The sequence below is a fragment of the Chiloscyllium punctatum genome, chromosome 1 (genome assembly GCF_047496795.1).
Source record: "Chiloscyllium punctatum isolate Juve2018m chromosome 1, sChiPun1.3, whole genome shotgun sequence".
NCBI lineage: Eukaryota > Metazoa > Chordata > Chondrichthyes > Orectolobiformes > Hemiscylliidae > Chiloscyllium > Chiloscyllium punctatum.
The window spans coordinates 114,909,932-114,927,829 of NC_092739.1; the positions used below are offsets into that span (position 1 = coordinate 114,909,932).

The window sequence follows — 17,898 nt, forward strand, 5'->3', positions numbered from 1 at the left end:
TATCCCAAGAAAACAAATATTGTTCATTATTCTGACGTATTATCTAACCATTTAAAAATATTCTAATCTGGATAATCATATGCTTGTTTGTGCTTTACAGATGAAAAGCAAGATAGGACAATCTTTTCCCATTTTTGGCAAAACTGTCTGCTATTTAAAATATATTATTTCAGCTAACACGCTTTCCCTAATAACTCTGGAACAATAATGATTACATACTAAAACTCCAGGATAAATATTATGCATGGATGAAAACTCAAAATTCAAATATCAAACAATGTTTCTCAATGCAATTGTTTTTATTATATCCTAGGATATGACTCCTAGAAATGTGTTTGTTCCATATTTTCGAATTGTGCAAATTATTACAGTGTGGTCTGAGTTGATAAATTACAAATGTTCTAATAATTTTGGTTTCTAGAGCTTTCACAAAATAATAAAACGCTTAAATGCAAGAAACCAAACAACTACGAAACATCAGGATCGACTATGTATAGCTTGATATTATGTTAATAAATGAAAGTAAGACAAGCAAAGAGAGTGTTGAAGGCAAGAGAGTCCCTGCCAAGGTTGCTATAACCACTCCCAATTCAAACGGTTTCCTTCCTTTTCTCCTTTCATACTTACCTCAAATAAGCTCTGTTCATGTTCATATTCAACTTGAATGAAGAAATTATCTTTCTGCCTTTCTCTCACTCTATTCCTACCATAGCTCATAGAAATTAGAATTTCTGTCACACAGATCTAAGCCAATGCCAATAAAACAGTTGAGACAATTAGCTGGTTTTAAAATTTAACTGGCATTATTTTCAAAGCAACATTACCTGGAGAAAAACATTTTTTTCTCTCTTTCAACCTTTCTCTGGGACTTGTAGAATACAAAAGAGGTGTGCACAATCAAAACAGTATCAATTTTGTCTCATCCTCTCTCTCAACTGCACCCCTCTTAAAAAAAATTTATTTTACCTCAAAGTTTTTTAAATGTTTCATCTAGTTTTTCATTAAATGATTTTGAAAACAGAATAACTGAGTTTGGCTCTGAAAATGATATGTATACATTTTAGGATATCAGCTATGACACAAATGATCAGAATGTATAATCCAAGTTCAATTCTTGGCATCAAAACTCTGAAAAAAATCTCCAAATATAAGTTTGTTAAAGGCTGAATTTTTAAAAGTATAATGAAAACATTGATCAAATTCCAAGGTAAATTTAACTGAAATATAATGGCTATGAAGCTTATTTTTAATTTTGGTTAAACCCTTATTTTAGTAGTAAAAATGAGTAAAAGAAATTCGGGAATTATTTAGAAATGCTGCCAGATGTGCTCAGTTTCTCCAGCACTTGCCGTTTTTGTTTCAGGACACCAGCATCTGCAGTTCTTTGTTTTTATCTGAGGAGCCAAACGTACATGCACACAAGTAGGTTCATATGGAGTTGTATAGTAGGATATATTAGAAGAAGGCAGTAGGACAAACATTCACTTTATGGTCACTGATTCTAACTTTCTAGTGTAATGCACTAGAAGTTTCGACTGAGTGCAGGAAAGCTACCTTCTGCTGACAAGCAATGCTGTGGTAAAGAACTGATTAAGTCAAGTTAAATTACATTGTAATAATTGTTAATCTATTTGGCCTATGTGATAATATACAATAAAATATTTACCCATAAATTTTTACATTCTTGAACAAACATAAGAATTAAGTTTGGAGAATTTACAACCAACTTCTTAGCAATTAATTTTAAAACACCATCTTACCAGTTTTGCTTCAGTTTGAGATGAATTTTTGATTCCAGCAGTAAATGAAACATCTGATGTGGAAGACAACAACGCTGCTGTAGTACTATCAATCCCAAGTTCAAAACTTGAAGAACATAGGGGCATAACAGGGAGGTTATGCCCATTCAAACCACTAGCTTTGTACTGCTCATTGTTCTTTATTGAACTAAACAAAGTGCCATTAGGTAGGCTTGTGCTGTGGAAAGTACCTGTGAGCTTAGCAGTCTTCTGCTCACTTTCATCAGAGTCGAGTTTAGGAAAGGACAGAGATTTGATATTGCTGACAGTTGAAGGAGATGGGAGAGATACTTTGGCAGAGAAGGGCACTTTTTCACAGTTCTCCAACTGTGGCAAATCTATGAGGCCATTTGGCTTGTGAAGAGATTTGAAGTCTGAGGTAGCCTCCTCAGTTGAGGCCTGCACTTCTGAGCTTGGTGATGCATCTGTGGATCCCACAACGTGCACATCCAAGTCATTGTCCAATTGTGAAATAATCACTCGTCGTGAACTTGCCTGAACTTCAAGAATGTTTTTGAGTTCCTCCTTATCATTTAGTGTTTTCAACTCCAGTTTATCAAAAGGATCCTCTTCACTTTCAAAGTCTGCAAGATTGAATTTAGTTGTATAAGGAGGACTTGGGTCTTTTTGTGTTACAGTTTTACTATTCGCTGGCATTGGGGTTAGAATATTGTTGTGCCTTAGACTGGCAAGTATAGGGTTAATCGTGAGTGGAAATGCTGAAGAATGTGGTCCATCATTGTACTGGATTCCACTTTTTCTCTCACTGAGTGCATCAGATTCAACAGTCACTGAAGAAACTTCCCTTGTTAAACAAGCTGCCTCTTGTGCAGCTTTAATTTGTTTTACTTCTTCAGCCCATTTTATGGTCCTCTTCTCGAAAGAGAAATCATACTAAAAGAAAAGAAATATCACATTTTATAATCATAACTAAAGAGTAGTTTGAAAGAAACACAACCAACACACTTTTCATTAAACTAGCTGAGAAAATTTCAAACACTTAATAAAATAATTTTTTCGGAAAAATAAGCGAACTATTGTGAAATACAAAAGAGCAATAAGGTTATTTTCAATAAATTAGCAGTCTTCAGAAATCTGCTAACACAAACCCTCTTTTTTTGCTATTTTAATTTTCAAGATAAATGGAATTTCACTTATTTAAAATGCCATTGGAGAATGTGGTGCTCAGACTACTCATTTAATAATTATACTCGCTTCGATGGTTATAGAGTGTTTGCAGAATGACACCAACAGCACAAGTTAAATACTGTCATTGGCTGTGGACGGTCTTGGATGCCTTCTCCTTTCCTTGCCCCATGCTCGATGCAGAGTAGAGCCCCTCAAGCTACATAACCCATTGTGTGTCTGACAGAGATGCCTATGTTCCTTCATACACAATGATTAAGTAGCTTTCTGAATTAAAACTGAAGTCATATTTCAACATTTTATAAGGTGGTTGAGCAGTTGTTACGATGTGTCCACATTTGCAGCCCAACTTGGTCAACACGTCAAATCAGAAATTCAGGTGCAATAAACAAATGCATGTAATGATAGTTTCACATTGTCAGGAGTGGAGAGCAGATAGCAAGTTTAAGAACAGTTTCTGTCAAGTGTCTTTGTTATATATAAAGTACAGCAGTATGAAATAAAAGAAGGACATGGCTTATATTCATGAGATCCCACTTGATGTGTTCAGGCCAACACAGATACTTACCAACCAGAGCAAAGTGGAAGCATTTCCCAACAAAAACTAAGCCAGAATTGGAAGAAATAAAATGTCAAAAGGATGCAAGTGATCCACACTAGTTTTGTACACGTTCTAGTGGATAGCTTGTTTGTGGAATAGACAATGACCTCAAGTGTCAGTGCAGGGATCAAATACCTGAAGAAATTTTAAAAATTAAGACAAAGGAAATCAGTTCAAATTCATTTAAATTTTGGTTTCATGCTTTCTTTCAGAAAGTGTTGATTATTTTCCTCAAATGAGGACTCCTTTCCATGGTTCACAGGAACATCTACCATATTATTGCATTTCTTGCACTTTCGAACTCACTTCTTTCCCACCCATCCAGAAATCCCCTGGTCTTCTTTTCCAATTCATTTGTTTCCGTATTCAACAGATAATTTTTAAACCCCTCCACTGTGACACCACCATCAAATACATTCTCCCCTCACTGTTCATTTCTCAATTACTCCCAATAATCACTCTCTTGCCCATGACACCTTCCAGTACAGGAGATGCAATACCATACTTGCCTTTTCACATTTTCATTCAAACTAGTATCCTGTGTTTACCGTTCATTACGTAATATCTTTTACAGTGATGTAGTAAGTGTCATCATCAGCTATGACTTAAAGTTAGAAACATAGCTTCTTCCTATTTTACTTCATGTGGAAATATAGTGGATATTGATCAATAGCTTTTCTCTGAAATGGAGATAAGGACATTAAGGAAGGGAAAGTCAGAACTGAAGATGCACCCGCATGAAAGTTGGGAAGTGTGGAAATTAGAAGCAAGGTTAATCAAAAGTTTGCATTTCAGGATATGAGCAGGAAATAGGACTAATACAATAATTAAACTACAGGAAAGAAGGTAATATAAATGATCATCGGAACAAAAACTGTGGTGTGTACCCAGGAAATCGATTTTTTTTAGGTTGTGCTCCCTAAGTTTAGACTCAAGGGAAACATCCTCTCAACATCAATCCTTTCAATTCTCCTCAGAATTGTATCAGTTTTATTAAGATCCCCTTTCATTCTTCTACCTCCAAAGAATATAGAACCAACCTATTCCACCTTCCCTTATAAAGGTAACTTCCTCATTCCAGGAATCAGTAGACTGAAACTTCTCTAAACTGTTTCTAATGTCATTTCTTAAATAATGAAACCAAAGCTATAACACTACAGTTGATATATCCTCATCAATGCCTTGCAAAACTGTAGTTAAATATCTTCTACTTGTATATTTCATTACAATATATAATAAAATTAGATTGCCTTTCTAATTAATTGCTGAATCTGCATATTAACTTTTTGTTTTTAATGCACCAAGAAACCCACATCCCTCTGTTCCTCAGAGCTTTAACATCTTGAAATCTGGAAAGTAGAAAAAAGACTTTTGTTAATGTGGTGGAAATGGCAAAAATGAAACGCAGAAGTGGACCAGAGCAACTTTGAAATAAAGTGAATTAGTGCTACCAAGGGAGAGTTCAACGGTGTTCACATGATGACAATGACACATGTTTGAAGAGATAACCTGTAATCAAGGTTGGATTTGAAATACGAAAGATGGAATGTAAGTTTGATCCAAGCAAAATAAGTCAGATCAGGAGACAGATGTTCAAAACAGAGATTTAGATGTGATAGTGAGTTTTGGTAGTACTTGATGAAACATAAGTAGGGAGACAGGAAATGAAGAGGAGACAAACGGAAATTCAATAATTGGAAAAAAAAACAGAACTTCTTCAAGGTAGACATGTCTTGGCAGTGAATTAAACAAGAAAATAAATTGTATAAATTCAACCTAAAAGTAGTACAAATTACTTTATACAGGATAAAGGAATGTATGTTAATACATGAAAAATTAGATAATAAAATGGGTTTTGATGAATGGAGTGGGAAGTATACCTGGAAAATATTATGGAAGCTTTTGAAATGTTTCATTAAATTAAAATAGCTGCAAGGTATTCATAGCTACTTGACTACTTTTCTGAGTTTTAAACAGTTGAATCCATCTTCTTAAACAAAATAACTTTATTACATCTTTAAGCTATTTTCACGTATTTTGTTTAAAATAGGATCAATTCTTAGAGTATTCATCTTTTAAGCTGCTTACTCTATAATTTATCCAAACTATTAACTTAATCTTAAAGGTCGTGACAGATGTGGTGTTGAAACTCCTGTTCAAATATGTTGGTCCAGTAGTTATTCAGTGCTGGATTTTCATGCCACATATCAGTTTAAGCACATTTTATTCATTTATTCACAGTAAGTGGGTGTAGCTGGCTCAGCCAATATGCATTACCGATTACTAATTGCCCTTAAGGTGATGGTAAACTACCTTCTTGAACAACTAATCCCTGTGGCATTGGTGTCTCAAGGATTGTTTTAGGAAATGGGTTTAACTTCTTTTCGACTTCACAGTGGTTTGATACAACTGAGTAACTTTTTCAGACATTTCACAGGACAGTAAAAAAATCGCACGTAGGCCAAACTGGATAATGACAGCAGATTTCCTTCCATAAAGGACATTAGACAATGAAGTAGGATTCTACAAGAGTCAGCAATCATTTCATGGTCACTATTACTCAACTAGTTTTTATTTCTAGATTTTATCAGTTTAAATTCCACCAACCACATGATGGAAATTGGTCTTCAATCTCCACAGCATTCATGTGGGATTGAGTTATTAGCCCGATGACATTATCATTGCATCACCACCTTCTCTAAACTGAATCTCTAATTACCGTGAAGAAGTTGGTGGCCAGTTAAATGCTTGAACTTCTGCAGTGCAGATGCACTCAGTGTTATTAGGAAGGAAATTCCAGGATTTTGATCTGGTGATAGGTAAGGAAGTAATAGAGTTTCACTTCAAGTCAGAATGGAATATGGCTTGGAAGGTAAGTTAGAAACATAAACTAGGTGCAGGCTTTGAACCTGCTCCGCCTGTCAATATCATCATTGCTGATTTTCTATTTCAACGCTATATTCCCGCTTTCTCTCTATACCTGTTGATGCCTTTAAAATCTAACAAGTCATCCACCTCTTTCTTGATTATATTCAGTCACTTTGGTCTCCACAGCTATGGTACACAAAAGCAGTACAATGGCCTGTGGTTAGTACTGCTGCTTGACAGCGCCAGAGACCTGGATTTGATTCCAGTCTTAGGTGACTGTGTCGAGTGTGCATGTTCTCACCATGTCTGCGTGAGTTTCCACCGGGTACTCTGGTTCCCACCCACAATCAAAGATGTGCAGGTTAGCCATGCAGGGTTACAGGGATAGGGTAGGATGCTCTTCGGAGGTTCGGTAGAGACTTGATGGACCAAATGGCCTCTTTCCACACTGTAGGGATTCTATGATTCTACAGTTCCACAGATTCAATAAATGTGAGGTTACCCACTTCAATCACAAAAACAGGATTATTATCTGAATGGTACTAGTTTAGGAAAAGCTGAGGTGCGACGAAACCTGGGTGTCATAGTGGATCAGTCGCTGAAGGGTGGCATGCAGGTAGTGAGGAAAGCTAATGGCTTCATAGCAAGAGAATTTGAGCATTCGTGTAAGGATGTCTTGGTGCAGATATTCAGGGCCATGGTGAGGCCACATCTTGAGTATTGTGTGCACTTTTAGTTTCCTAATTTGAGAAAAAACATTCTTGCTATTGAGGGAATCCAGCAAAGACTGATTCCCGGGACGGCAGGAGTGACATATGAGGAAAGCTATCAACTGGTCTTGTACTCGCTGGAATTTAGAAGAATGAGGGGGGATCTCATTGAAACATAAAATCCTGATGGGACTGAACATACTCAATGAGAGAAAAATGTTCCCAATATTGGAGAATTCCAGAACTGGGAGTCACAGTCCAGAATAAGGGGTAAACCATTCGGGACTGAGAGGAGGAAGAATTTCATCACTCAGAGTTGTGAACCTCTGGCATTCTCTTCCACAGGAAGGTGTTAGGGCTGGTTCAATAGAATATTCGAGGGGGAGGTAGTCATGGCCCTTGTGGCTCAAGGAATCAAGGGGTATGGAGAGAAAGTGGGAATGGGAGTATTGAGGTCGCATGATCAGCCATATTAAAAGGTGCTGCAGGCTCGAAGCACTGAATGGCCTACTCCTGCACTTATTTTCAACATTTCTATGTTTCGCCAATCTTTGAGAAAAAGTTTCCTCATCTCAGTCCTAAATGATTTACCCTATATCCTAAGACTGTACCCTAGTTCGAGACTGGGTAAAAACAATGACTGCAGATGCTGGAAACCAGATTCTGGATTAGTGGTGCTGGAAGAGCACAGCAGTTCAGGCAGCATCCAAGGAGACTCCCCACCCAGGGAAAATATCCTCCCTCCATCAAGTTGCAGATGATAATGGTCCTCTGTGCTGCCCCTGTCCTTCAGTGTAGTAGAGAATGAGTGTTGTAAGGTGCTGTTGATAGTGGACAGAGCAAGGTTACTTTACAGAAGTGGAAGTCTGTGGTCTAATTTGATAGATAGGATAATGAATCAGAAGCATGTCTCAGGATATAATATGATATCAATATTGTAAATCATTGGTAAACTTGAACCATGAAGCAGTATTAACTGGTGAGGATATAGTTTGTGGTGGAGACTTTGCAATGTCTCCTGATGGAAATTGTGGTACATCAGACTGGATGAGGCATAAACAATGAGGAGAAAGTGAGGACTGCAGATGATGGAGATCAGAGTCAAAAAGTTTAGTTTCGAAATGTCGACTCTTCTGCTCCTTGGATGCTGCCTGACGGGCTGTGCTTTTTCAGTACCACACTTTGACGAAGGCATAAACACTCCAACAACCCAACAGCATCAGAAGGGCCATAGGTGGTGGTGTGGAAAAGCAAGGACTGATTAGGGATAGTCAGCTTGACTCACAAATCTGATTGAGTTTTTTGAAGAGCTGACCAAGAAGGTAGCTTAAGGCAGAGCAGTAGACATTTTACTTTAGCAAGGCCTATGACAAGGTTCCGCACGGTAGACTAGTTAGTAAGGTTAGATCACATAGGATTCAGGGAAAGCTAGCCAAGTGAAATCAAAATTGGCTTGATAGTAGGACACAGAGGGTGGTGGTAGAGGTTGTTGTTCAAACTGTGATCAGTATATACCACAAGGATCAGTGCTGAGTTCATTGCTGTTTGTCATTTATAATAAGGTATGGTTTGGAAATTTATGGATGATACCAAAATTGATGATATTGCAGACAGTGAAGAATGTTATCTCAGCATACAGCGGGATCTTGATCAACTCGGTCAGTGGGCTGAGGAACAGCAAAAGGAGTTTAATTTAGATAAATGTGAGGTGTTACATTTTGTTAAGACAAACCAGGACAGAATTTGCACAAGTTAATGGGAGGACTCTGGGGACTGTTATCAAACAGAGAGATCCAGGGGTGCAGATACATAATTCTTTGAAAGTAGCGTCACAGGTAAATAGGGTGATGAAGGCGGCATTTGGCACGCTTGCTTCCATTGGTTAGTACATTAAGCACAGGAATTGGGACATGATGTTAGGGCTGTACAAGAAATTGGTAAAGCCACAGTCAGAGTACTGCGTACAATTCTGGTTGCCCTGCTATAGGAAGGATGTTATTAAACTGAAAAGGATCCAAAAATGATTTACAAGGGTGTTACTGAGACTGGAAGGTTTGAGTTATAGGCGGAGACTACTTTTTCCCCTAGAGTGCTGGAGGCTTGAGGGATGACCCCTTATAGAGATTTTCAAATCATGAGGGGCATAGATAAGGTGAATAGCCAAGGTCTATCCCCCAGGGTAGGGGAATCCAAAATTAGACAGCATAGGTTTAAGGTGAGAAGGGAGAGATTTAAAATGAACCTGAGGGGCAATTTTTTTTTCACAAAGGGTGGCACACATTTGAAATAAGCTGCCACAGAAAATGGTACAAATACAACATTTAAAAGACATTTGGACGTGTATATGGATAGGAAAGCTTCAGAGAAATATGGGACGAGTTAAGTTTCGGAAACTTGGTTAACATGGACAAGTTGGGCCATGCTGTATGACTAAGTGAACAGAGTACTGTCACCATGTACATTGCACCTGACCTGACCTGATATCTTCAAATTACGTTGCCAAAAGATAGTATCTAGATGAAAAAGTGCACAGGGACAAGGGCTGCAGACTTGGCTGAAAAACCAGTGTTGCAAGTCTTCAAAACATGAACAGGACACCAAGTGGGTACGGTTGTTTAATCAGTTCCTGGATATGGTCTGTAGTCGATAAGTTTGATTTAGTTAATAAGGTTCAAAATGGCAGGAGAATCCAGCCCCGTGGAATGCTCTTATTGCAATATGTGAGAATTTATGGACACTTCCACTCTCCATGGTGACCAAATACGCAGCAAGTGTATGCAGCTACAGGTCTTAATTTACCGCAAGGAGCACCTGGAATTGCTGATGGAGTCATAATGGAGCATCCATGAGGCTTAGATTTTCATGGATAGCATGTTTAGTGAGCTGGTTACAGCACCTGTAAGGGCTACACAGTCAGAAGTGTTGAGTGACCACCAGGAAAGTGATTAAGTGTGGCAGGCAGTGCAGGATTTCTCTGTGGCCACTTCCCTCTCAAACAGATATACTGTTGGGGGAGACAGCTTCTCAGGGAAGGCAGCAGCAGCCAGATCAGTTGCACTATGCCTGGCACTATCATACAACAAAGAGGGTTGAAGTAAAGGCGAGCAATAGTGCTGGGGACTGGATAGTCAGGGGCACTGATAGGCACTTCTTGTGGTCACAAGCAAGTACTCTGAGATGGTGTGTTGCCTCTCTGGTGTCAAGGTCAAGAATGTCTCTGAGCTGGCAAAGGATATTCTGGAGGGGAGGGGTGGCAGCCAGAGATTGTGGTCCAAATTGGTGTTAACAAAATAGATAGAAAGAGAGATGAGGACCTGCAAGGGAGTTAGTTAGGAAGTTGAAAAGCAGGATGGAAATCCGTCATCCTAATCTGGTCCGGCCCACAGTAATGTGATTGACTCTTAATTTCCCCCCCGCCCCCGGGCAATTAGGGATGGGCAATAAATGCTGGCTTAGCCAGATGCCCACATGCTGTGAGTGAACCAAAAAAAAATGTAAAACTAACCCCTGGGTGAAAGTACTAAAACTAACCCCTGGGGGAAGGTAAACTACCAGAATTTGAGACGGGAACTGGGAAATGTAGACTGGGGCAGCTGTTTGAAGATAATTCCACAGCTAGTATGTGGGAATCCTTTAAAGGCCTATTGATGAAAGTTCAGGACCAGCATATTCCTGAAAAAATGCAAGATAAGGATAGCAAGATTCTGGGCATTGGATGACAAGAGAAATTGTGAACTTATTCAAAAAGAAAAAGCAGGCAAATATTAGATGTAGGAAATTGAAGTCAGAGTCCTTGAAGAATATAAAGCAGGAAAGAACTCAAACAAACCTTACAAAAAACTCAAACAAAGAATTAGGACAGCAAAAATGGGCCATTAAATGTCTTTGGCAACCAGGATTAAGGAAAATCCCAAGGTGTTTTATACATCTATAAGGAGCAAGAGGGTAGCTAGGGAAAGGGTAGGTCCAGTCAAGGACAAAATTTATATATGGAGCCGGAGAAGTGGGTGAACTCCTTAATGAATACTTTGCATCGGTATTTACAGAGAAGGAGGACACAGTTAATGGCAAGTCTCAGGAGGAGTATATTGATATTCTAGGGCATTTCAGTATAAAAAAAGGTGATTGTTTTGGATGTTGACAAGTCCCCAAGACCTGATGGAATCTATCCCAGAATGCTGAGGGAGACAGGTGAGGAAACTGCTGCAGCCATGTAAAAAATATTGGTATTCTATTTATTCTCAGGAGGGGTCCCAGAGGAGTGGAGAATAGCCAATGTTGGTCCTTTGTTTAATAAGGTCAACAGGGATACTCTGGGAAATTACAGGCCAGTGAGTTTTGTGTCAGTGATAGGGAAATTATTGGAGAAGACTCTTAGGGATAGGATTTACTCATGTTTGGAACATGTGGGCTTATCAACAACAGGCATTGAGGCTTTGTATGGGGAAAGTTGTCTCTCACAAACCTGATTTGAGTTTTTGAGGAAGTGACGAAGATGACTGATGAGGCAGGACAGTAAACGTTGTCTATATGAACCTTAGAAAAGACTTTGACAAGGTCCTTCATGACAGGCTGATACGAAAGGTGAAATCACCTGGGATCTGCAGTGATCTTGTAAAATAGATACAGAACTGGCTTCGTCATAGAAGACAGAGTGTAGTGATGGACGGGTGCTTTTATGATTGGAGACCTGTGACCAGTAGTGTTCTGCAGGTATCAATGCGTAGATCCGTGAGGTTTACAATGTACATGTATAAGTGATTTGGAGGAGAAGGTAGGTGGCCTGATTAGTAAGATTGCAGATGGCACAAAGATTGGGAGAACAGCGGATAATAAGATAGATTGTGAAAATATACAGCAGGATATAGATAGTCTGGACACACGTGGGCAGAGAAATAGCACATGGAGTTTAATTGGACAAATGTGATGAATTTTGGAAGGTCAATTGCAGGAGGGAAGTACACAGTAAATAGCAGAACCCTTCGTTTCATCAACATACAGAGGGATCTCAGCATAAATGGCCACAGTTTGCCTGAAAGTGGTAACACAAGCACGTATGGTGGTCAAGGCAGCACATGGCATGTTTGCTTTCATCGGTTGGGGCACCAAGTATAAAAACTGGAAAGGTATTTGTAATTGTATTCAACTTTAATTAGGCCACATTTATACAGTTCTGGTCACCAGACTACCAAAAGGCTGAGAAGGCTTTGGACAGGGTACAGAAAAGGTTTACTAGGATGTTGCCTGGTTTTCAAAGGTGTTAGCCAAGAGGAGAGATTGGATAAACTTGGCTTGTTTTCACATGATCATTGAAGGTGAGAGGCGACCTGATAGAAGTTTACAAAATTATGACAGGCATGGATAGAATAGATTGGAGTCTTTTGTCCCAGGGTAGAAATATCAGTTGCTGGGGTCATAGCTTTACAGTCAATGGGGGTAAACGACATGTGAAAGGCAAGTTCTTTTACACCGTTAAAAATCACACAACACCAGGTGATAGATGAAGGAGCGACGCTCCAAAAGCTAGTGTGCTTCCAATTAAAGGACTATAACCTGGTGTTGTGTGATTTTTAACTTTGTACACCCCAGTCCAACATCGCCATCTCCAAATCTTTTACACAGGTGTTGACAAATGCCTGGAATGTGCTGTCAGAGGAAGTAGATACAATAGCAACTTTTTAAGAGGCATCTTGACAGATAAATGAAAAGGCAAGGATTAGAGGGATATGGATCATGTAGAGGCAAAAGGTTTTTAGTTTATATAGACATCTTTCTGTGCAGTCTTGGTGGGCTGAAGGGCCTGTTCTGATTATTTTTATTTACCGCATTAGATTCTATAGGCTTTACCTCACCTATATTGTTGTAGCACAATGCTGCTAGCCCACAAATACTGCAGTTAAATTGAATTATTTTCAGAATACACTTTCACCTCTGTGTCAGAAATAGGTTCAACAGAAACAGATATCTAGCTGACATTCACCAGTGCTGTACTCGGCAAATGTCACACCATCAGGGTTGGCTGTTTGCAGATTAGATGTTAAACATAGGCCCCATCTCCTCTCCCAAGTAGACATAAAAACCCTAAAAATTTTTCAAGGCATCTTTAGGAAATTATCTCTGCTGTCTTAGATAATATGGACTGCAGCAGTTCAAGGCAGCAGCTCACCACCACTTTCTCAAGGACAACCAAAGGTGTGCAATAAATGCTGACCAGCCAACAATATTTATGTCCCATGAAAGAATAAATCAATTTTCCCTCCATTTGTGCCAAAAACAAAATTACCTAGTTATTGTCATATTATTGTGGGGATATGTGTTGTGCAAATTTGAATATTGGTTTCAACACTAAAGCAGTCACTATTAGCTGCTCATTAGCAATATAGAATGTATGAAATATTTGGTGGTTATGAAAGGAACTATATAATGCAGACTTCCTTTTAAGATCAATAACACTAAGACTGATTTTTTTTTTAGAAAGTTACTTTATTAGTCACACTGCCCTATTTCCCCTTCAATTTGTTTGCATTTTCAAATATATAACTATTTCCCTTTTGAAAGATACTTCCATATGGTTCAAAACCCTTCATTATTCTGAACTACTCTGGTAAAGCTCCACTTAAAATGTCTGTGTATTCAAAGAGTGAGAATGCATTAGGAATTAATAAAGGAAGGAAATCACATGTATTTATTACAACAGTTATGAAGGTTTTGGGATAAACATTAAGTAGGATGCTTCATGGAGTGCCTTTTACCTCCAAAGCTTCTAATTTAATAATTTAATTCAGAAGCTGATTAAATTTGTAGACAACAGCAAATTAGACAGGACAGCTGAATCCAAAGTGGCATCTGAGAGCTACCAAAACAAAATATGTAGAATAGAAGACATATCAATAGGAGATTAAGTTAAATTATCAACAATAAGTACTATGCTTATGGGTCAAATAGGTGATGGAGTGCAACAACATTTTGAAATTTTGACAGGTTTCAGGCTGAAATATGAAATAAAAAGTCACATAGCAAGTAGAATGCTGAACTGCAAAGCCTAAACAGCATAGCATAACTGAGAAAAAATCATATTTAACTTAACGTTGCTTGAGGCAGACTATGAGCTGCGTCTTGCTTCAGTCACTGATCCACAAGAAAGACATCAAAGCCACTGAACAGGAAGAGACTGACTTTCAGTATCAAAACAAAAAGATTACATAAAAACAGACTGAAGAAAGCTGAGCTATTTCGGCCTTGAGAAAGTGTGTTAGAGATGTCTCTGAAGATAGTAAATAGTCAGAAGTAATAAATATGGATTCATTCAAATCAAACTAATTGCAAAAAATATTTTAAAGCATTTTAGACAGATATAAAGGGGTTCCCCCCCCCCAAAGACTGTCAACATTTGGAATATTGATCTGACAGCAGCGCTAAATTTAAATTTGAACCAACAGCAGCATGTGATGCAGACATTAGTTTCAAGTGAAAAATATGTCCATTCCTATTAATTGATTATTGGCACAATTAGGTCAAAAGTTCACAAAACAAAATAAATTTAGATGAGTTACTTGTACTTACGTCAATCTTTCTAAATACTTTTGAGTAATCGGTCATGCAAAATCCAACAGGAAATCCCACTTTGGCAGGACTCTTGAAATTATCACCAATCTTAAATGGAACATCATCAAGATAACTGAAAGCCGCACCTGAAAACAAGCAAGTATGCTTATGAGAAGCTTCTAAACAGAAAGCATGCATCCTTTACAAAAACTGACCAAAGTATTTCATTGCAACAAAGGACCTTCTGTTTTACCATATTTCTTGTCTTACTAACTAAATGAGGTTATTTCATTTTAAGTTTTAAAACTAGGAATTCATCCTACTTCTCAAGAACCTTTTACATATTTTGTCAAAAACAAATCACATCTCTAAGTTGTAACATCAATATTACTGTCACCAACACTACAAATTGCAGTAGATCTGTGCCCTTCGCCTTGGGCAGTTCAAATACTGTGCAAATCTATCACTGCCTTTTTACTTTTTAGAAAGAATGCTGAGCAATTGAATCAAAATCAACAAGGGGCTAGGTGGGATGCTCTTCAGAGGATCAGTGTGGACTTGATGGGCAGAATGGCCTCTTTCCACACTGGAGGGATTTTATGATTCTATGAAGTTCTAGTCTACTGCATTTATTTGTTGGAGTATGTATTTCCAATTGCAAAGATGGGTGTCAGAGTCTGCACATACACAAAATGGGCTTGTGATTCAGCAGTGGATATATAACAGGCATCAGTAAATATTTGCACACATGCTCAAACAGCACAGAAGCGCTTCACAGAAGGCTCCCAAGCATTGAGGATGTCACCAAGACAGGGGACGAAACGTTTGCAAGACAAATTCCCAGCTCGGCAAACAGAACCACAACATGCATGTACTATGAACAATTCAGAAGAGTGATAAATACAGAGAAAGAGTTCTCAAAAACAATTCCCCAAATTTGTCTGTTATAATAATGGCAAGGTTGTCAGTAATTGTTGGATTAAACCTATAGGAACTGCTAACATTCATGTGTGCAGTTAAACACTGAAATATAGGAGGTATTGTAGATGATACCTTGCTCCTTCACAAGTGTTGTTGTTGCAGTCTTCACTGACACAATCTGCATGGAGGCACCAATTCTAGGATAAAAGAAACCTGTTCCAGAAGAATAGGCTTCTCTTGAACTATCCTGGGACCAGATAGCAGTGGTGAATTGAATAACTAGGGCTGTAGAAAGGGTTTTAAACTAATGGAGGGAAGGTTTCTGGAGGTGGTGGTACCAGTGGGCACTCCTTAGACTTACAAAGCAAACAATGGCAGCATTGCAGAGCCATTATGTATGTAATGAAATTCAGAGTGGGACAAAGAGTGTACAAACACACAAAAAAAGCAAACAATAGAGTCAAAGGGAGAAACAATATTAAAGAGGTAAAACTGATGACTCTGCCTAAATGCACATAGCAATCAGAATGAAGTAAATTAAATAATGCATAAATGTAGGTTAACGAATATGATGTAATTGTCATTACAGAGACATGGTCACAGGGAGCTGGGAACTAAATATTCAGGGAAATGTGACTTTTTGAAAGGACAGGCAGGAAGGAAAGGACGGTAAGGTAACTTTGTTAGAACAAGATGGCATAAATTCAATAGCATGGGGAAGACGACACTGGTGGGATTGCAGTATAGGCTCTGACAATATCTATGTAGATAGAAAATAAATCAGGAGATGATGAAGACAGGTAAAAAAGGCAGTACATTAATATTGAGTGGCATATATGTAGGTTGAGAAAAACAAATTGGCAGAGGGAGAATGCAGAGACTGTATTCTGGACAGTTTCCAAGAACAACACGCTGTAGATCCAAGCATAGAGCAGGATACTTGGGGATCTGGTAATTTGTTGATGAAGGTAAAGTGGTTGATGTGGTGTGTATGGACTTCAGTAAGACGTTTGATAAGGTTCCACACGGTAGGCTATTGCACATAATACGGAATTTTGGGATTGAAGGTGATTTAGTGGTTTGGATCAGAAATTGGCTAGCTGAAAGAAGACAGAGGATGGTCGGTGATGGGAAATGTTCACCCTGGAGCTCAATTACCAGTGGTGTACCGTAAGGATCTGTTTTGAGGCCACTGCTGTTTGGCATTTTTATAAATGATCTGGATGTGGGCATAGAAGGATGGGCTCGTAAATTTGCGAATGTCACTAAGGAAGGCAGCATTGTGGATAGTGCCAAAAGGATGTTGTGGGTTACAGAGGGAGAGAGATAAGATGCAGAGCTAGGCTAATGCAGAAAAGTGTGAAGTAGTTTACTTCGTAAGAAGTTACAGAAATGCAGAGTACTGGGCTAATGGTAAAATTCTTGCAGTGTAGATGAACAGAGGGACTGTGTGTCCTGGTGCATATAACCCTGAAAGTTGCCACCCAGGTCGATAGGGTTGTTAAGAAGGCATATGGTGCGTTGGCATTTATTGGTAGGGGGATTGAATTTCAGAGCCACAAGATCATGTTGCAGTTGTACAAGACACTGGTAAGGGCACACCTGGAATATTGTGTGCAGTTCTGGTCACCGTATTATAGGAAGGATGTGGAAGCTTTGGAAAGGGTTCAGAGGAGATTTACTAGGATGTTGGCTGGTATGGAAGGGAGGTCCTACGAGGAAACGCTGAGTGAATGGAGGCTGTTTTCATTGGAGAGAAAAAGGTTGAGAGGTGACTTAATAGAGACGTATAAGATAATCACAGGGTTTGATAGCGTGGACATTGAGAGCCTTTTTCCTCGGATGGTGAAGGCTAACCAGAGGGAACATAGCTTTAACGAGGGGTGATAGATTTAGGACAGATATTAGGGGTAGTTTCTTCACTCAGAGTAGTAGGGGCGTGGAGCGGCCTGCCTGCAACAGTAATACACTCGCCAACATTAAGGGCATTGGACATACATTTGGATAAAAATGGAAAGGTGTAGGTTAAATGGGCATCAGATTATTTTCACAGGTTGTCACAACATCGAGGGCTGAAGGGCCTTTACTGTGCTGTAACATTCTATGTTCTATGAGACAGAAAAAGAACAGGTAACGATAGGCCTTTTAGCTTAACATCAGTCACTAGGAAAATATTCAAGCCTATTATAGAAGATATAATAGAGCATTTAGAAACATACAATATAACCAAGCAGAATCAGCACAGCTCCATTGAAGTGAAATCACATATTTATTCTAATTTATTAGAATTAATTGAGGTAACAAGCAG

The 17,898-nt window shown here is 38.7% G+C and overlaps 1 protein-coding gene across 4 annotated transcripts in view; it reads right to left on the reverse strand.

Moving 5' to 3' along the window:
• The window catches only part of ubap1 (ubiquitin associated protein 1), a 75,092-nt gene that overhangs the window by 22,261 nt on the left and 34,933 nt on the right, over positions 1–17,898 (reverse strand). For all 4 annotated transcript variants that reach the window (XM_072572737.1, XM_072572729.1, XM_072572756.1 and 1 more), the window contains 2 exons: positions 14,688–14,815; positions 1,761–2,693 (listed from right to left, as the gene is read on the reverse strand). In XM_072572737.1, the coding sequence (XP_072428838.1) occupies positions 1,761–2,693; positions 14,688–14,815 (1,061 nt within the window). The remainder of the gene's footprint in view (positions 1–1,760; positions 2,694–14,687; positions 14,816–17,898) is intronic.